This window comes from Castanea sativa, chromosome 2 (assembly GCF_040712315.1).
Source record: "Castanea sativa cultivar Marrone di Chiusa Pesio chromosome 2, ASM4071231v1".
In the NCBI taxonomy this organism is placed as follows: Eukaryota; Viridiplantae; Streptophyta; class Magnoliopsida; order Fagales; family Fagaceae; genus Castanea; species Castanea sativa.
The window spans coordinates 495,200-516,314 of NC_134014.1; the positions used below are offsets into that span (position 1 = coordinate 495,200).

The 21,115-nt window shown below is 35.0% G+C and overlaps 2 protein-coding genes across 3 annotated transcripts; one reads left to right on the forward strand and one right to left on the reverse strand.

Annotated features, from left to right (window-relative positions):
* Nucleotides 1–594: 594 nt before the first annotated feature.
* On the reverse strand, nucleotides 595–10,845 carry LOC142624277 (uncharacterized). 2 transcript variants are annotated; one of them, XM_075797804.1, is made up of 12 exons: nucleotides 10,193–10,845; nucleotides 8,423–8,687; nucleotides 7,003–7,162; nucleotides 6,127–6,871; nucleotides 5,573–6,002; nucleotides 5,279–5,460; nucleotides 3,987–4,146; nucleotides 3,443–3,670; nucleotides 3,002–3,352; nucleotides 1,666–1,767; nucleotides 980–1,242; nucleotides 595–701 (listed from the first exon to the last, which is right to left on the reverse strand). In XM_075797804.1, the coding sequence occupies exons 1-11, from the start codon at nucleotides 10,699–10,701 to the stop codon at nucleotides 1,003–1,005; spliced, it is 3,372 nt and encodes a 1,123-aa protein (XP_075653919.1). In that variant the 5' UTR covers nucleotides 10,702–10,845; the 3' UTR covers nucleotides 595–701; nucleotides 980–1,002. The 2 variants fall into 2 exon arrangements, with proteins under 2 accessions (XP_075653919.1, XP_075653920.1); XM_075797805.1 differs by having other exon boundaries at nucleotides 595–1,242; nucleotides 6,127–6,865.
* A 6,091-nt stretch (nucleotides 10,846–16,936) lies between these two features.
* LOC142624081 (meiotic recombination protein DMC1 homolog) lies at nucleotides 16,937–20,947 on the forward strand. The gene is made up of 15 exons (XM_075797585.1): nucleotides 16,937–17,036; nucleotides 17,155–17,237; nucleotides 17,804–17,895; nucleotides 17,987–18,058; nucleotides 18,161–18,199; nucleotides 18,317–18,374; nucleotides 18,470–18,515; nucleotides 18,635–18,680; nucleotides 19,123–19,184; nucleotides 19,329–19,395; nucleotides 19,483–19,575; nucleotides 19,654–19,722; nucleotides 19,825–19,903; nucleotides 20,204–20,370; nucleotides 20,621–20,947. The coding sequence occupies exons 1-15, from the start codon at nucleotides 17,020–17,022 to the stop codon at nucleotides 20,663–20,665; spliced, it is 1,035 nt and encodes a 344-aa protein (XP_075653700.1). The 5' UTR covers nucleotides 16,937–17,019; the 3' UTR covers nucleotides 20,666–20,947.
* Nucleotides 20,948–21,115: the final 168 nt, after the last annotated feature.

The window sequence follows — 21,115 nt, forward strand, 5'->3', positions numbered from 1 at the left end:
TTTGAATATAATTTTCCTTGAAAAAGACAATTCGATGTGTGTTTTATTGTTCAATAAAACCAAGTATCTGAATTGAATTGAAGAGCCTAATGTAGGCCTAAGATACTATATCTAAGCCTTTGGTTCCGATTTTTTTTTTTTTTTTTAGCAAGTATATTGGTTCTGATACTCTAGACAATCAGCGGCATCCACTGCCCCTCAAGGTCACGTAACGGTACGATTTTATTTTATCCCATTTCTATGGTAACACCCAATCCATTATTTGATCAGTTGCAATCACAATCAGCTGTTGTAAGGAAAATACAAAGGTGCTGAAATAAGGTGCAAGGGGGTTGAATGATTCATCATTGACTGTCCAATATAAAATTCAGATTGATAACTAAGGTAATATTACATTGATGAAAATTCCATGGTAAATTGGTAATTCAGTCTACTTGCAATAGATTAAGCATCAGAAGTTCAAAATGAAAACTTCAACTGAATATGAATATATATCCAGATGAAATTACTTAAACAAAGAGGATAATGTTCATTCAGAAATCTAGAGAACAATCCAGTCTAAACATAGATGTAATCAAAAGCGAATTCCAAAACTGCCAAATCAAAATTGGAATTACTTTTTATAAATTAATAAAGGTCTACTTACATTTGGGAAAGTTACAAGGACGCTTAAGAATTGCACAACCCAAAAACAGAACTACCTACAAAATTTACAGATCTCAATCAGAATCCATATTACTAACCCAACAAATAGAGGAAAACGGGTTACAAATAATTGATGTCCCGAATGTACCTAAACCTCAGATGTTACTGATACAGAAACATAACTCACTGTGGCTGCTAAACTAACCAGTGAAACTACAATAATTATTGGGCAAATCTAAATATTTGATCCCAAGATTTATAAATAAAAATATAAGAATAAGACATCCTAGTCACTAGTGCTACAAAACTTAAAAAATGTGAGAGAGATTATTACCCAAGGCAAAGCTACTTCTGTTCCTAACATCTTGAACTGGTAACATTGCTTGTGCGTGCAAGCAACATTTCATAGAGTTCTTCAGCTTTAGGACGGTTTTTTGGATTTTCCTCAGTACACCGGCGGAATAAATCAACAAGGAATCTCAATGTTTCTAATTCAGCCTCTGATTCCACCAGCTCAGCACCAGATTGAGCCATTGCTGGCTCACTGATTGAGCTTAAAGCCTCCAGCTCATCTGTCAATTGTGGTCGCTTGCTCATCTGTTTATATCAGAGGCAATAAACTGATTAGATTACAGGGCAGAAACCTAGTTTCAACCTAATAACAGCATATCAACATAAATGTAACATTAAGGCCTCAGGTTCACATCTATTAAGTGAATAGTATCGAGAATATGTCAAAAAGGAACTCTCATGATGAAACTGAAAATACTGGCATTCCAGTTACAGGAAAATTCTCTCTTGGTTATTGTTATTAACATAAAATATTATGATACAGACCAAATCCTATAAGAAAAAGAATCCATTTGCTAGGACGAAAGATCTCTCATGCCTGGATTCAGTTACTCTGAGCTCACCTAATCTTCAACTTTTCAAAGATTTCTAGTTTTTTTTTGTTTTTGTTTTTGTTTGTGTGGGGGGTGGGACACACACAGAGTCACAGAGACAGAGAGAGAACCATACCTGAAGGAGATCATATATATGTGAGTCAGAAAATCCAAGATACGGGACTTGCAAAGTTAATAATTCCAAAAGCACACAGCCAAATGACCAAATATCAACTTCCTGTAACCAAATAAATAAGAGTTTTACAATAAAAAACATGTCACATGAAGGATAAGAAGTAGCAAGTGCATAATAGCTGTGAACCCCCAAAACCCTAAGTTTACACACACACCCAATGGATTTTAAAACCACAACCTTACCCTCCACCCTTTCCTATTGGGGAGGAGGAGGTTCTGTTTGGATGCCCAAAGAAAGTTACCATCCTTGAGTTGAACGAAGAGAATTTTTACACAAACACCTGGTATGGGCCCATCAGATATCACCACTTCATAGAGGTCATCGGCTGATTATATGCTACTTTGATGCCTCTCCCATACTCCTTAACTCTAGATGATGGAAATGTATTTCTTTTCTTTTTTTTTCTTTTTTTTTTTTCCCCTCTTTGACAAGGAAATGTACATCTTTATACATGCATAATTCCTTTTTCCCTCCATTGCATTCAATCTTCTATCCTAAATACATTTTATTTGCCCTCAGTAAACCTTTGGCAAGTTCACAAGATTTCAGGGTTGCAGACAATTTCTGCAACATAAGAGATGAACATTTGTACCAAACATGCATAATTCCTTTTTCCCCCATTACATTAGATCCTAAATACATTTTATTTTTCCCTCAGTAAACCTTTGGCAAATTCACAAGATTTCAGTGTTGCAGACAATTTCTGCAACATAAAAGATGAACATTTGTACCAAACACATCACCTTAGACAGACACATATGCAAGTTTATGTATATGACAACACTGCTTGTAATGGCAATGGATTACAGAATGAACAAAATTTAGCTACAAAATTGGATGTAGCCTTAGGCTACAACCTTACTCAATATCTTTTTATTAGAGGTGACTTTTGACAAATCCACCATTGGATTGCATCTTCTTCTTATTGATATTTTATTTCAATTAAATATCAATAGCTATGTTATCAATAAATTATTTAAATTGCAAGTTTTTATAGTTTAAAATTATGCATAAAATATATATTTCTAGATCATATAGTAAATAATATCCAATTGATAAAAAATTTGATGTGTAGTAAGAGCGTAAAAAACATGTAATTTAACAGTTAGATTTTCAAAATATGTAGTAATGATTATTTTATTGAGTAAGGTTATAGTCTTAGGCTACAACCAATTTTATAACTAAACTTTGTCCTTACAAAATTAAGAATAATCATAAAGATCAGATGCTCTGAACCATTAGTCAAATTTTCTAACTGATTGGAGAAAGAACTTACCAGTCCATATGCATTGCGTTCATGCATTGCCCGCAGAACCTCTGGAGCCATCCAACGAGGTGTTCCAACACAAACATCAGGAGGAGGTACTCCAATATGAGCAAGGCAACAGGTATGTAAGAGAGAGCGAAGAGGCACTGCTCTATCAAAATCACAGAGCTTCACAATTGGCATTCCATCAGCTCTCTTCCTATCCAAATCAATCAAAATGTTTTCACTTTTTATGTCACGATGAATAATGTGTTTCGAATGCATCTCTGCCAATGCACAAGCAACATCTCTAGCGATGCACAATGTCAACTCCACTGGGACATGCTTCTCGCCAGCTTTTGATAGCTTCTCTACATAACTCTGTTACATAATGGGTAAGACAATCACTAAGACACGAATAAAAACTGATGAAGGAAAGGTAAGCAAGCTTGATAAACTAACCAAAATTACCTTTAAAGATCCCCCTTCTATATACTCTAAGAAAATTGCAGATGTTAATATACGACGCTCCGGATTTCCTTCCACTGAAGAAACCCACTTAGAAGATATTTGATGTCCATACATTTCTACTATGCAGGAATGTCTCAAAGCACCTAAAATTCTTACTTCCCCTAAACAACTGTACTCAAAATTACTTAATTTGTCCACTGAAGTCCCACATACTTCCAAAGTACGCACCTGCAACATCCAACAAGATAGGCATATTAGTGCTCATACTGAAGCATTTTACAATCAAGATAATGAACCATGATAAACTAACATGAACAAATAAACAAAAAATTTAATCAGCTACTAGTTACTTAAAGCAAGAAAAATATAGCATTCAGAACTACAAAAATTAAGTATTCATAAACTCTGCAATCAATGAATGTCTTAGAAGACCCATCACACAATCATTATCAGCAATAACTGGATGCAATAGTGCAGAAAAATGGAGACAACATTTTTCATTCAGTGATAATGGGAACATGACAAGACTTTCTGAGGTACACACCTTTGCTACAGCCTCAATGGGTCCGAATTTGCAACGAACAAGAGAGCTAGAACCCGCCTTCTCAATTTCATCACAACAAGATATAGATGGAAAAGAACAATCAGCACCTAATCCAGTTTCACTTGAAAGGGGAACTGGAGTCCGCCTGAGAGGAACGTATCTGTTACAAAAAGCAAATCCGTAAGGGGAAAAAAATAGATACGACTCTTTGGCAGAACAATATAATAGTTTCAGAAATATGTTATTGAACCAAACAGATCAGATGAGACTTAAGATAACAGTAGCCTATAATATCATGATGAGTGGAAGATCAGAACATCAAAATTAGACAAGACCTCATAAATTAATGATAGACTGAGAAACTTCCATATATTAAGGTTTACATTCAACCAGGACTGATCAACATGCTACATTGCAGTACATGATATGTGTTGTTCTAAAGGATAGCCAATCCCTTCACACAAGAAATCACACTAGTCAGCAGAACAATACTGTTTCAAAGAGGAAAAGGAGGAAAGAAATGGCTAAAACATACCAAACAAAGCAGAGATCTGAATATCTTAATTAAACACTTCATGCTTAAAGCCGAGCACTTCAGGGGGTTAAGAACATTAAAATATATATATATATATATATATATATATATATATATATATATATATATATATATATATATATATATATAACAGAAGCCAAAAGGCCCAAAACTATAAAGCACCTTTAGGGCATTATAATGTATATGAGCTGGGCTATGAACGCAGGCTGGCCTTGATAAGAAGCTTGCTCAAATGAGAAACAAGCCAAGTCTAAGCCTACTTTTAATTCTTTTCATGTTAAATAAGCATAACTCTAGTAGCCCTTGCCTCAATTCATTGACGACAAACATAAAGGGAAGTATCACTCTGGATCTATAATTTATTCTTATCTGGAAATGTAGAATACAGAGGAAAACAGTCACTCTAATTTTTGAACAGTCTTATAGATACAATTGTTACTCACATCAGCAAAGGGCTGACGCATATTTAAAATGTCTTCTTTTCATAAAGCATAATGGTTATTAGCTACAAGCAAAGGCACCACACTTCTACTTGGGCCTGTTTAAGTTCAGATGCCACAGTGAAGATGCTTGAGCCAAGCTTTAGCAAGCTTCTTATAGCATCAGAAATTGAGATCAACCTAAAACATGGCCTAAATCCTACTGTGCCAAGTGTGAGCAGTCAAATACTCAGCATGGTTTTCTATGGTTTAACATAAGCATCGCCCATTAAAAAGAAAAATCTAAAGGTGCTGACCTGTAAAAATATTCTGAGTCTGTCTCTTCTCTTATATCATGTGGACGACATGCATCAACAACCATGCGAACCCAAGAATCACCCCTCTTGATGGGAACAACATTCCAGGCATGTGGCATGAAATCCAGGTAACCCCTGACAAGCTCACAAGGTACAGGAGGCTCCATCCGGTCACATAAATACTGGAGAAAACATATTTCATCAGATCACGATAATAACTAGAAGGAAAAGGAAAAATAATAAACACATCCAAAACATATAGATCTTGAAACATAAACACATTAGAAGAATCACCTTCATAAGTAATGCTCTATGTCTGCACACACCAAACTGCAGGGCCCCTATAGGAACTATTACAGAATTTCTTCTTACTTTAATAGAGCTGATGGATTTCTCACAGAGATCAGAAAAAATAATATCTTCAACAGTGTCCACAACTGCCTTGTTGGTTGTACCAATACTCTCTTTGTTTCCAGTTGAGCAGGTGCAAACAAAGGGCTTTCGATAGTTTGAACCAGAGACCGCTTTTCGTGTCCTTTCAACGATAGCACCTCTATCGCTACCTCCAAAATGATCTGATACAAAAAGAGCGAGCAATGATGCAATCTGCAGGACATCAACAGCATCCTGATCCCTATTTCTGCTTAAACCATTTAATTGCTTGAAATGAAACACCAATGCTTGAACAGATAGTGTAATCGCATCTAACTCTTCATCCCTGTTCCTGAAGATCAAAATAAACAATCTCAGTTGTTTACATCAAGTGAAACATTACTATCTACCAACCCAGAAACCAAAAAAAGTGCAATCAATGTCTAAATCAATAAAACATTCATGTATAAAATGACCTGTCCACAAGAATGACTTCACGTGAATTAAGATGCAAGTTTTGCTCGTAATCACTCAGTGACATGAAGGGTCGGTCACGCCCTGCATCATAGAAACCATCTGGTAGATGATCCTCAATGCTACAAAATGAGTCATTACTGTACTTGTGAGACAAATTTGAGCTATCTTCAATTGGTTTACGAGACTTGCATGGCTTAGGATTATCAAGATCCCTATCACAATGCCTTTTTGACTTGGAGATACTTTTCAATGTTTCTGAAGATGAACCTTCATCTTCCTCACCAGCCCCATTCTGTATGGAGATCAGAGATAAGTCAGGTTCACAGCATTCATCTTCACCCCCTTTTCTTTTTGGAGCAGAGTCACCAAACCCCTTTCCGGAACCAATTTCATTATCCTCGGCCACGCTAGGCAAATTTTCACTTTCAGCTTCTCCAGAAACAATTTGCTTATCATCATCATCATCATCCACACCTACAATGTCTGAGGCACCTTCTACACAAGTTTCAGTAGCAGGGACATTGAGGTTGCTGGATTTGATGTTTTCTTCTGCTTTCATAGTTAACACCTTGTCACAATCTATACCTTTCCACTTTCTACTGTTGTTCAAGCGTTCTTGACGAGCTTTCTGCTGCAAATAATACCGTCGTTTCCACCGCTTGCCTGTCCTACGGGCTGCGAAACATCTACTGTTTGATGATGTCACAGTTAATAAGGTTGCTGATGTATGGCTAGAGCCTGCATCTATGAGTCATAAGATGAAACTGGTTTCACATATCCGAGCAAAAGCATATACAAAACAAAGTATATTTATTTTAAATAAAGAAAGGAACCATCCAGATTTAATAAAATAGAACTGAGTGCACAGGCCTCACCATTACAGGAAAGACTTCTCTCATTTTCCATGGTAGCGTCATACACATCCATTTCAACTGAAGAACTGATGAAATCATCGTTGGATGCATCTCTACCATTCCCTTCCAAATTGCAGCTTATCCATGAAGGTATTTGACAATAGCTGAGGAGCTTATTGTACTTCAAAGATAAAGAAGAATCAGGACACAAATTAAATGCTAGGCTTTAAACACAGATACAGAATATGAATCAAAGTTAAAAACCACTGAGTAATCCAATTCCAAGATAAGTTAGGATATTCTTTTTTTGATAAGTGAGATTTCCAAAATTCATGAGCATCAAAAACAATGTACATATATATGTATGTGACACAGAAACATTCCAATACATACAATATAGGGTCAGGTGTAATTCTATGTGAGGTTACACCACTCTATAACTTTTCATTGAAAAAGGTATTTTGACAGTTAAATTGTTGGATTACATTATCTTCTTATACCCTACATACTTGCAAAATATCAAGATTATCGGAGATCAATAACTATCTCATCATAAAATGTTTATATTTCAAGTTTATTAACTTTAAACTTACAAACAAAAAATCAGCTTGTGAATCAAATGGTAAATAACAACTGATTAACACCAAACATGGAGTGCACATTAGAAGCAACAAAATTACATAATCCAATAGTCAGATTTTCAGAACATTAATTCTATAAAAAAATTTATGGACTAGTGTAACATTGCAACGACTTACAACTAGGTAGCGTTTGAATAGCGTCCACGTTTGGACGTTTTGCGTTTCAGCCTCTTTTTTTTTTTTCTTTTTTTTTTTTTTTGGGACCAGCGCCTGGTGCACTGTTCATGGGACATGAACAGTGCATCAAGCATATGAACAGTGTTTTGTGAACAGTAACCAAAATTTTTTTTTGTTGTTTTCAGCAAAATAAGTGGTATCCAAACGCACCCAAGTGTAACTCAATCCTAATCCTACAATAGACACACACATGTTCATAAAATGATAATGACTGAATTAGAACAAAAAGATTAAAGAATGAAAATACTAGGAAAATAAGGAATGAAGTCGTCCATTTAAAAGTAGAGGTGGCTCCTACAGAGGAAAAAATGAGGGAGAGTAACTTAAAATGACATAGCCATGTGCAATGAAGACTGATTACTACAATAGCGAAAATGAGTGGTTTAATTCAAGTTGCAGCCTGTGAAAAGAGGTCAAGTGGATAACTGCAATAAGTTGATGAGGCCTATGATCAAAAGAACATAGATCAAAAGAATGGAAGCTAAGATTGAAAAAGAGTGGATAGCTGAACATAAAATTAGGATATGGGCCTAAAATAAAACTGCAATGAACCATAAAAGCAAAGAAATATGATATTAAGTGCCTCTGAAAGCAAGTCAGTATAAGTCATCATATATAAGTACCTGGAGATTTAACTTTTGAAGGTTATGCATTGAGTCAAGTTCAAGAGACCCTATTGATGTCAGCCTATTATTTGAGAGGTCCAAGTTCTCCAGCCTTTGCAAAGTGGACAAACCCGAAGGGAGTTCCACCAATTTATTATTAGCAACTTTAAATGATATCAAGGAATTCAAATTACTTATTTCAGTGGGCAAACTCTTCATCTTATTGAACGAAAGATCTAGAAACTCCAACTTATTTAAGCAGCCAATTTCTGGAGGAAGGTATCTGCAGGAAAATTTTCACCACAATTCAGTGGGTTAAAAGCTGGTAAAGTGAGTACAGCAATACTATTTTTCTATTCGTTACTGAAATGACAATGACAAACGGTCCTCAAATACTCAAGGCTTAGAATTTTAGAGCATTATTAATGTAACTTAATGGCTTCATCTTATGAGAACAAGCATTCTGCTAGAGATTTCATCACATGGTTCATGGTCGTGTGTGTGTGTGTGTGTGTGAGAGAGAGAGAGAGAGAGAGAGAAAGAGAGAGAGAGGTAGGTTTAATCACCTAGTTTATAACATGCTATACCATCACTATCCAAACAATTTGGAAAGACACCAGATTAAACATTAATGAATATCCTTCATAATGTTATGTCCTAACATGATAAGCTCTTACAGAATCTACTACAAGGTTTTTCACCCTTTGGCTTCAAATTAAACTTAAATGGATATCCTTTGAGGTGTTCTGTCCTAGCATGATAAGCTGTTACAGGATCTGCATCAAGGTTTTTCACCCTGTGGCTTCAATCCATGCTCCCTATAATTTCAAATTTCTCTTCTTTTCATTTTTTTCCTGAATTTTAATAACATTACTGTTTGGTTGTTGTGTGTCATGACAGTTCATGCACAATTAAAAAAGGACAACCACATAACCATATTGAACGATGAAAAGTCTACAAATTTTTAAGCAATCCAGGTAGCTCAAGCTTTGCCATTATAGAGCTCATTGAAAGTCACTCAGCAGCCTAGGCATGCATAGATCAGCCTGTTTATGAGTTTGATATTACATTATTACATGTCCTATCCAGAATAATGACACAAAATATACTGATGTATATGTAATTGAGAGCATTCTCTTTTAATTATTTATTATTATTGAAAAACTACTCACACACCAGAGTATGGGATTGAACATGTGAGCTCACCCTCCATCCCTTGTTTACAAGAGAAGGAGATGTCATTTGGTCCAAAGGCCATTAGCAACTTTTCCACTAATTATCTATGCACAGCCTTCATTGTGTCCCAGTTAATCTTGTATGATACATTATAAAAATACTCTTTCTTGTCAAAACTACAGAATTTGTATAATACTGGATAATTCACTTGCAGCAGAAACAGCTATATTTTGCATTTAGTTACATGATTATATAAGGGTATAACACTAAACCAAGACAAATGCTTCTTCTAGCTATTATTACATCCTCACCTAAGCCTAAAGTACATCCCTCCACACACTAAATTCTAAATATATACAACACAAGCCAAATCAACTGGGGCTGGCTTCAGCTACAATAATTATCTCATCAGAGACAGATTCCAAATAATCTTTCCCAGTGTCAATTAGATAAAGCATAACAACTGCTGAACAAAACAGAGTCAAATATAAATAATTCAATTCAACTAAACCAAACAAGTTACACAAACACCCCACACAAAAATTAAAAATTTTCAACTATTTTAAGTTCCATCTCAGCAGACAAGCAGAGAAGAGCAAAATACACACTTACCTAATGGAAAAATGGCAAACAGAGAGCTTAGTCAGGCACTTGAGGCCGGCAATCTCGCCAAGTATGGGGAAAGCCGAAGGCCGAGGCGGCACTTTAGAAAGCTCAAGCTCCTTCAAATCCTCGAGCTTATTCAGTGGCAACCCACCAAAACTGGGCGACGATATCTTAACCTGCAAGCACTCCAATCCAACCAAGCTCTCAAACTCCGAAGGAAACAAATTAATCTCATTCCCGAAGAACTTCAACCTCTTCAGCCGCCCGAGCCCGCCTAGCGACTTCGGTATCAAATTGAAGACGTTTTTGTACAAATACAAACCCTCCGCGGCGTCGTTTGAGTTCTCCAACGTGGAAACCTCGAAACTTTTCCCGGAAACATCAAGAACCGGTCGATCCTCGGCTTCAGCGTCGCCATCGTCAACCACAGAGGGTTTTGGGGGTTTTGAAGTTTCGGACTTTTCCGGGTTTTCGGGGGATTCGGGAGCGGGTTGGTCCGAGTTGGCGAGCTGCATTGGAATTGGAGGCAGAGATGGAGCGGAGCATATAAGCGAGGGATTTGTCAGAGAAGGAAACGAATTTTGTGGAATTGGCAGGAAAAATCAGTGGGTTTTGGGGGGGGTAAAGATCTGTTTGGAAGGTAAGAAAATTAAAATAGTACAAATCATGGAAAGAAAGAATGACGGAAAATCTAAAGGGTTTTACTTTTTGTCTGTAAAAGAGAGGAGCGTAGTAGTACCGCTCCTAGAAAATTAAAAAAGTTACGAAACGAAACACAGATAGCATATAAAGTAAGAGGGAAACCCTAGAATCTGGTTGTACCGCTTTTATTTTGGGGTATAAATAGAATAGAAGAGGAGAGAGAACGAATTTAAATTTATATATAAATTTTTTTTATTTAAAAAAGTGGAGGACGGACTGACTGATTTGACAATTTGGCCACTATTCTTTTCCTGCCTCCTTCGTCGCCACTTACCAACAAGTTTCAGCACGATTGTAGGTAAATTTTGGCCCGAGAGTTTTTTATTACGTGTACGTTTTGGGAAGGTTGTTTTTCGCGTTTTTCAACCGTTAACGTTTTTTTAGTGGGGTTTGTATATTCTTTGAATGCGTTTGGATAGCACAGCACGTTCACGGTCAGTCTTTTTTTTTTTTTTCCACGCTCATATGTTACTGTTCATTAATCATGAATAGTAATTTTAGGCCAATAAACAGTACTTTTGGGATGAACAGTAATTTTTATATATTAAAAAATTATTTTTGTACAGTGTTTTCAGTTTTCAGCAATAAGTTCTATCCAAACGGACTATTTATGTGATTTATAAGTATTTTTTAATAAAATTAATTTTAAAATTGAGCCTTATGATACTATTTATATATTTAAAAATTATTTTATTGCAGTGTTTTAGTTTTTAGTTTTAAATAACCACCGCACATTTTTAATGTGATGGTCCCTTTACAAATATTGTTTGTGGGGTGTGAAAGGGGAGAGCCAAGGTTCAAGTCTTTAGAAGAAAACTTCACACACATATATACTTAAGATTAAAATAAAGTATAGTTCTATCTCGTATAAAAAAAGTTTTCACTTTTGAGCAAATAATGTAATAATTTGTCTGCCTTTAAGTAGATAATAATGTGGTTTTCACTCTGTTTTGGAAAAGAGTAAACCGATCAATGTTACATCATTACATGTGCCAAATTTTTTAAAAGCAATGATTTGGTATTAAATATAGCAGTTCAAATTTTCTTTCAAACATAAAATGTATCAGCAAAAAATTTATAAGAAAATCTTAAAGATACTACAACTTTTTCCGACACATATTTATGTTGCTGGTGGATTTTAATAACATACAAATGAATATTTGAAAAGTAAAATTTTGGTAATTACCGACATATTGTTTTCTAGATATTATGTAATAAAATTTATAGCATTGGTGGATTGGAAAAGTATTAAACCGATGTTGACCCGCTAACTTTTAAAACCAGACAGGTTGGTTGAAATTTTACATAGCTTTTTGACTCGATGGGTTGGAACTTTCATACAATACGCCTTTACTTACATTTGGTTATCTCTAATTGGGCCATAAAAGATTCTCAAAAAAAAAAAAAGGGCTATAAAATACTTGACATTCAAGGGCAGAATTATGAATTTTTATTTGGGCCCACTTGCAACATTAATATATTAGTCAAGACAATCCCTCTCCCCTTCACACCCACACACATATAGGGTCCGTTTGGATAGAGTTTATTGTTGAAAACTGAAAATTGAAAACTGAAAACACTATACCAAAATAATTTTTAAATGTGTGAATAGTACCGTGGGACCCATTTTTAATAAAAAAAATTCTGTAAAGTGAAGTTTGTGGGTCCCGTGAACAGTATACGGGACCCACAGAGGTACTGAAAAGTCAGCAAATGCGGCTACTGTTCATGCACAGTAGCATGAACAGTAACCGCTGTCCCCCCTGAATCGTGCATCAGCAGAAGAAAAAAAAAAAAAACGCAGAAATTTTTCATCAAAACGCAAACGCCAAGTTATCCAAACACACGCATAAACACTCTTTTATTTGATAAGTTATATATTTACACACACCCACACACAAAAAAAAAAAAGCATTTTCTACCAAAATTATTTTTGGTGACAATCTTTCCTACAATAAAATTCATCTTTTACCATTTTCATTGTGAAATTTTTAAAAAGTTTCATTTTTACTACAAATTATCAATTGTATACCAAAGTAAATAAAAAATATTTCAATTAAATTAATGAAATTTTCAAAAACATTAATGATCTAATACTTGGAGAAACAAGTTTGACTTTAAACATATTTGGAGTTATCTTGCTCTAACGCATTATGTGGCAGCTAAAAGACATTTTATGTCTAGTTTTAGACACAATATTTTTTTAATAAGCCTGTGACTTATTTAATCGTCGCATAATGAGTTGAAAAAGTTAGATCCAAACATGTTTGGTGCCACCGAAAATTTAACAAATATAATAGCACATTTTACAATAAAAAATAAAATTGGAAAAAATAAAGTATTATCTCTATAACTATTAGACCAATTTCTTTTAAGTACATCATTGACTGACCCAAATATTTGGGGGGGGGGGGGGGGGGGGAGCTAACCCCTATTTTAATAGGCTAAATTTTTAGAATGTTAAAATAATTATATATATACTAAGAAAATTTTCAAAATTTGGGGACGGGGGGCCATGACCCCCACCCATGTGTGTAGCACCACTTGTGTTTACGTTTTTAATTGGTATTACTTCTAAAAATTATTTATTTTCTCATATGAAAAAGAAAAGAAAAAATATTATCACTATATATATAGGCAAACAAATCAATTCTTGGTGGTTTAGAAAAATCTTAACTTGCAAGTCAACCTGACACGCTAATTTAATGGTCATAATCGCCCAACCCGCACTGCTCATATACTAAATGCATGGGTCGAAGCAAGTCGACATTAATAAATGAGTTAAGCAAATATATTGCATAACCTTTAAATAATGATTTTGAAAACTAAATCGAATCGGGGTAATTGAGAACAAGCCACTATTCCAGCTTTTTAAGTTTATAAAACCAAAAATAATAGTTTTTTGTTGTGAATCGTGCTCAAATCGCCTGGTTTAGCAAACAAGTCACAGGTTTATTAGTTTCACCTCATCTTCATAAGAGGGAGCAATATCCCACTGCTCACCATCGAAAGCCTAATACTCTAATGTGTTAGTCACCAATAGCTCACTATCACTAGATCTTGCTATTTTTGGAGGGGTTTGATTTGTTGAGAGAGAGAGAGAGAGGGACTAATATTTTATATTTTTAATGGGGGTGGGAATAACATCTAACCCGTTGGAGACTTTTTTTTTAGAGAGTTTCAACCCATGGCGTCGACTCCTAATGATGCTCTTTATCATCAGATCAAGATATCAATTGGTTTTTGGTGTAGACATGGATTGAACCTCAGATCTTTTGGGTGTGGTTTGTGGATGAGATTTAAAATAAATAAATAAATTATAAACCTCTCTATCCCCCTCATGTAATATTAAATGATTGGACTTTTTTCTTTTACTTTTTTTTTTTTTTTTGTATAGGCTAAGTATTCATATATCCTAATGAATAAAAAAATTCTCATAATTTAATTTTAAATTTGTGTTTGGAGGGGGTGATTTGGGGGAGGTTGGAAAAGAGGAAGTAGAAAATAGGAGATATTTTGAATAGAGGGGTTGTTTTGTTCAAAGTGGAATGTGAGGTCATTTTGGTGGAGCCCAAGTGTTTTATCTGTATGGCTATCAAAATTGCATTTTCCCAATTTGGGGAGAAAATGAGAGAGGAGAGAGTGTAGAAGTAAAATTATTCATCTACCCCTCTCTTCCCTCCATTGTCTATGAGATTTTTTTAAACCCACCATGCACCTTTTTTTTTTTTAATCCATTGTGTATGTTCTATTTTAAATTTTTAACCTCCACTTTAGTTTTTTTTCCCCTGTAAATTATTAAAAAGAATTTATGTAATAAGGCATGAGAATAAATTTATACAAACTATATATATATATCACTTTTCTTCTCGACCAAATAAAATAGTTTTTTTCATCCCTTTTCCACACCCAACCAAACATACATGAAAGAAAATTAAATATTTTTTATTTCTCATTTTTCCATCCTCCAACCAATTAAAGCCTAAAGTATATTGAAATTTAAAAAAAAATTATATTAGTATATTGAACTCTCTGTTTTTTTTTTAAAAATTTTGTCATATAAATCTGTTAAAATATTTGAAATAATCAAATAATAATTGTCTAATCATTGCAATAAATTTTGAAAAATATCATCTCATCATTAGTGAATATATAATTAACCCATTTAAATATTTTTTTAGTCAAGATTACTAATTTTTATATATTTTATTAAGTGAATTGAAAATTATACCTGTAGGAGCGTTGCCCTTATTCTTTTGGATTAAAATACTAAGCAAAACATGTGTTACAATTAATTTGTGGTATGAGTTGATATTGATCCACAATGGGAAGTTTGGACAAGAACACGTAAAAACCAATCTCCTCTCTTAATTTCAGTATCATATGTTACATGCCCCTTTTGAGTCTTATTTTCTTCCTTTTGGACGAGTCATCTTCTTCTTCTTCATCTTTTGTCCCAGTCCACTTGGATTGCTACATGGATTGTCTCTGGTCTTATCGGGCTCTTCTTTCTATGGCTTTTCATTATGAACAAAAACTTCTAAGGTATTTTTCACTGTTCAGATGTCCACATGTACAACTCCTAGTCTTATCCAACTCTTCTTTTGTAGGGTTTTCACCATGAATGAAGACTTTTGGGGCTCCTCCTACTATTTAGACTTGTCCCTTTGCATTGAATGCGGTGATGTCAAGCAGACGACCTATCTCAATGCAGAGGTCGTTATGGAATCACTAGGAACCTTTAGAAGATTATCTTGGAGAAATTTGGTCTTTCTACTACTTATCTCAGTAGATCGGATAGACCTCGGAGGTGACCTCTGCGTGCTACTTGGGTGGATGTTGGGCCTAATCAAGGGTCCGAGGTTCTGTGTGCATTGATTAAGAAATGGGCTGGCCATCACGGGGTTTATCCCCACTACTTGGGTTGATATTCTAGTTGGGCCTAGTGTTTGTATTTATATAATTAGGCCCAAGACTTGTTTTGCATTCACCCCATTATAATATCTCTAAAGTTTGGGAGCATTTGGATTTTACACTTTGAAATTTCAAAATTTGGAATTTACCCCCATGAAATTTGGGGGTGATTGGATTTTACATTTTAACGTTTCAGAATTTAGATTTTATCCCTTAAAGTTAGGAGTGTTGGATTTTACACTCAAAATTCAAAAACTTTAGAATGTTAAATCCAAATTCTCCTAAACTTTATGGAGTAAAATTCAAACACCCATAAAATTTGGGGGGCAAAATTCAAATTCTGAAATGTTATGGTGTAAAATCCAAACACCCCAAACTTTAAGGGGGTAAAATCTAAATTCTAAAATTTTAGGGTATAAAATTCAAACACCCCTAAACTTTAAGGTATAATTTGAAATTTACCCTTTATTTATTATTTTCATATTAATTAATATTAAAATAATACTACATCATCATCGTTTGACCTTTAGGTTAAACCCTGGTCCAACCTTAAAACTTTAAATTCTTCCTTTTTTTCAATTCTTTGAGCAGTTTAAAAAAAAAATTATTTTTGAATAGAGTGGTTTTGTTTTAAAAAATTGTGCTTTAAATAATTAAATCATTAAAAGGAGAAAAAAAGAAAAAGCAATATAACATATACAAAAAATTTCATGATACTTTTCACAACAATTGAGTTAATAATTTTTTACGAGTTTTTATATTGATACACCACTTATATTCCATTTTTTACTAATTAATTATTACAATCAATCGGCACGTTAGGAGGGCGCGGAATTTGTTGTCAACTTTTTAGAGTTTATAGCCTTTCTTTAAAAAAAAAAAAAAATTTGAGAAGCATGCATTTCACCAACAATATAGGGTCCGTTTCTCAAAAAACAATATAGCCATATAGGGTCCCATCTATTGGTTTGGCGGTCTAAATTTTGACTGAAGCTGACATGGCAAGATCAGAGCCGCTACTGTTCCAAGTCCAACCAATAACAGGAGGGAAAAAGAGCCTAACGAACTTCGTCCAATACTCGATCCTGATTCCCGCCCTTTAAATTCATTTGCACACTCACATTCTAATCCATTACATTTCAAATCTCTAAATATTTTTCTCTCTCTCAGACTCAGAACTCTCAAATTCTGCTCCAGAGTCTTCCTCAGAAACGAAGATGATTGCAACTCTCAAGTAAGGCACAGAGCCGTACACTTGTTCCTCTTCGTTCCTCTTTGATTTTTTTGAGCTTCATTCTAGCTAGGTATTGATCGTCACCGTCATTTTCTGTTTCTGAATCATGTTTTCTCAGAGCCGAAGATCAAGGCCAGTTACAGCTCATGGAGCGCGAAGACATCGATGACGAAGAAGATTTGTTTGAAGCGATCGACAAATGTATGATTTGCAATCTTCGATTTTCTCTTTCATTCTCGATTTCCGAGTGCCTTTGCACTGATTTCGTGTTGTTTTACTAGAAATTCGATTTGTTCACAAACTCTGAATTATATATACTCTCTCTCTCTCAAGCTCTGAATTATAATTTTCTGTAAAGTTCGGATAATCTCATTCTCAGTTTGGCTCTGTTTGCGTGTTGATGCCTCTAATCGTTTGGTTTCGATTTTGAATGAAATTTGCTTTGCTTTTGTGAGAATTTCAGAAGTCTGATTCACTGTCTATCGTTTTGTTTATGATGGTAGAACTTGAATTTCTAGTGCATATGAAGTTGCCTTCTCTCTGTTTGGACTAAATTTTGATTTTGAGTAGCTTCACTTCAATCACCTACAAGCTTGTTCAGGAATTTGAAGTTTCCACTGGAATTACTTATTAATTTTCTTGTGTTTCTTTGCTTCTGTTATCGTATCAAATGAGCGAATTTAGCCTAATTGACGAGAACATTGAGTTCCTATTGGTTTAAGTCACTCCTTATTAGTTTCCATTCAAAACCTGTGCATTCTTTGCAGTGATTGCTCAGGGAATCAATTCCGGAGATGTGAAGAAGCTTCAAGACGCAGGGATCTACACCTGCAATGGCTTAATGATGCATACAAAGAAGGTATATAGCTTAATTTTATGTAAAAATCCTTTTGACGGTGACGGTTTTGGAGCTGTTTGGTTTCTATGATCTATCTGTCTCCAATTTGCAGCACCTGACTGGAATCAAAGGCTTATCTGAGGCCAAAGTTGACAAAATCTGTGAAGCTGCTGAGAAGATTGTGGTTAGCGTTTAGATAATCCATAGTCTCTGTAATTGCTTTGATTTTTAATCAGTTTAGCTTTGGATTCAGTGACTTTGATTGCTCCTTTGTTTCTTTATTCAGAATTATGGTTATATTACTGGAAGCGATGCTCTTCTCAAAGTAAGTTTGAATTTATTTATAATTTTTTTGAATTGAAATTAGATCCATAAGATCTAAGCAGTTCTATTAATTATATTTGACAGTGAGTCTAAAATCTGTTCTCATTTTTTCTTATAGAGAAAGGCAGTGGTCCGCATTACAACTGGAAGCCAAGCCTTAGATGAACTCTTAGGCGGTAATTCTTTGCTCTGAGACGTTCATTCTCTGAATTATTGTTTTTGTGCGTGTAAAAATTTATCTATAATTGATTTGTGCGTAAAATTTGAAAAGGTGGAATTGAAACAATGGCGATTACTGAATCTTTTGGAGAATTTCGGTGAGAACATCGCACATTTTACTAATATGAATTACTGTTGTTTGTTCCTATTGAAACTTGATACTGATTTGGCTTTACACAACATTTAAATTTCTATATTTTGCCACTTCTCTATTCAGGTCTGGGAAAACACAGCTTGCACATACTCTATGCGTTTCTACCCAGGTTCCTTTTCTCACCTAGCATGTACTCTTATACAATTGTGAATAGAGTGGCTATGCTATGTAGTGGTCCTAAAAGTAGCTCTGAGATAGTGTGATATTTTAAGTGAAAGGTGTTCTATTTTGAAGAAATCGAAGTTCATGTTAATGGTCTTTCAGGCACGATCTCAAGCATATTTTATAATAGAAATCAGTAATCTGTGGGACACAAAGAGGGCACTTGCACGTAATGGTTTATAGACTTCAGCATGTCAAGTATGTGTGAAGTTTAATGATTTGACGCCTACATTATGTACTGCTCCTGAAGCTGCTCAATTAAAAATTAGCAATTACAGAAAATCTTGTATTACTGCCCTTAAATTTGTGTGTAATAATAACAAACTTGATTCAATAATATTAAGCTTTGCTGATTGTGCATCCTGATGATTTGCTGATGAATTTGGCAGCTTCCTACCCACATGAGGGGAGGGAATGGAAAGGTTGCTTACATTGATACTGAGGGAACTTTGTATCCTTTTTATCTGTTTTATTTTGCTTTGACATCTGGTTGGCATATTTAGTTTCTTTTCAGGAAAAATTCTAACCAAGAATATCATAAAAAAAAAAAGCGTGTGTTTTAGTATGTTTTCTTCTTAACTATGTCAACTTTCAGCCGACCTGATCGAATTGTACCCATAGCTGAAAGATTTGGCATGGATCCAGGATCTGTCCTGGACAATGTAAGCTTCATTTATTGCATTAGATATCAATGGAAATAGGAACAGCACATATATAAGCTAACTTTATGTTTTCTGTGAATGTGTTAGATCATTTATGCTCGCGCATATACATACGAGCATCAGTACAACCTGCTTCTTGGTTTGGCTGCAAAGATGGCTGAAGAACCATTTAGACTTCTGGTGAGTCTTACTGAAAGAACTACACACTAATTTTGTGAGACCTGGAGAGTTGATGTTTGCATGAATTCGTTATGTCAGATTGTGGATTCAGTGATTGCACTCTTTCGAGTGGATTTCACAGGACGAGGAGAACTTGCAGATCGCCAGGTTAAACTTCAGAAATTCTTACAATGCCTTAGATGTTTAGAACGTTGTCCATATATGTATGCCATTTCTCTTGAATGAAACAAGTCATTTGTAAATTTGCAGCAAAAGTTGGCACAGATGCTCTCCAGATTAACAAAGATAGCTGAGGAATTTAATGTTGCCGTCTACATGACCAATCAAGGTAAGCGCCAACCAGTCTGACACAAGTTTCGGTATGCCCATTTGGTCTCTAATTATTCTTGTCTAGGCAAAGCAAGATAATAATGGAAAACCCATTTGGTTTTCCATGAATAATGGAATACATGAATAAGATCTTTTCTTTTTTGAATGTGGCTAATTGAGTTCAGATTGCAAGTGTATTGGCCCAAAATATATGCAATGAAGCATCAGCGAGCAATATTAATTAATAATATATTTTACAGTAACTCAAGTGAATTTAACATGACAATCCTGAACCGTATTGTTGGACTGTTGGTTGCAGTCATAGCTGACCCAGGAGGTGGAATGTTCATATCGGATCCAAAGAAACCAGCGGGTGGGCACGTGCTTGCTCATGCGGCTACAATAAGACTGATGTTCAGGAAAGGCAAAGGTGAACAGCGTGTCTGCAAGGTGTTTGATGCCCCAAATCTGCCCGAGGCTGAAGCTATATCCTTTTCACTAGTGCTATAATTCAACCTTTCAAATTTTCGATTGACTGAATCAACTTTCATGGAAAATCAACCCTGTAATTGTGACCTTCTGGTCATGAGAGAGACAAGTGGAATCCCAAAAGATCAATTAAAAACGGACATCATGATAAGTTACCCTAAAATCAGGAATTCTGTGTCTTCCATATCAACAGTTAAAAGCTAATACTACTTTTCAGTGCCCGACAAGTTTGTCTTAACAGAAGCACGTGTTTCAGATAACACCAGGGGGCATTGCAGATGCGAAGGACTAAGCTTACGGCCCTTCTGCAGCTCTAAAGTAGCAATATAGTGGAATATACATTTTCCTAATATCTACTTACTGTAGTTTACTTTAAAGTTGTAAATCACGAATGCTATAACCTGTTGGTCCGATTCACGAATGCTATAACCTGTAGTTTACTTTAAAGTTGTAAATCATGAATGCTATAACCTGTTGGTCCGATTCATGAAAGCATTGAAGAGCTTTAGCTGCCCTGGACTATGCTTTAGATACATCTTAACTTCTTTGGTGAATATAGTAGCCATATTAAAAATCAATGGACTTCATTATTTCTTTTCAATGGTTATTGTGTGAACAGGAAACTGACCCCATGTTCAGAAATGGATATTATTGTCATAACGAATGTGACCGTAATAATTATCATCATCACAGCCTGATTCAAGAAGCGATAAAAATAGAGAAATAAATTGAATAGAAATCT

Bases quoted from the DNA above. Each gene is read 5' to 3' on its own strand.
- LOC142624081 (XM_075797585.1), top strand. The intron at 18,375-18,469 runs GTAATTCTTTGC...AAATTTGAAAAG, and splicing joins CTTAGATGAACTCTTAGGCG to GTGGAATTGAAACAATGGCG. The intron at 18,681-19,122 runs GTTCCTTTTCTC...TGAATTTGGCAG, and splicing joins CTCTATGCGTTTCTACCCAG to CTTCCTACCCACATGAGGGG.
- LOC142624277 (XM_075797804.1), bottom strand. From the start codon at position 10,701: ATGCAGCTCGCCAACTCGGACCAACCCGCTCCCGAATCCCCCGAAAAC. The intron at 7,163-8,422 runs GTACTTATATAT...TTATCTTTGAAG, and splicing joins TTCAAAAGTTAAATCTCCAG to TACAATAAGCTCCTCAGCTA. The intron at 6,003-6,126 runs GTCATTTTATAC...TTTGATCTTCAG, and splicing joins GAAGTCATTCTTGTGGACAG to GAACAGGGATGAAGAGTTAG.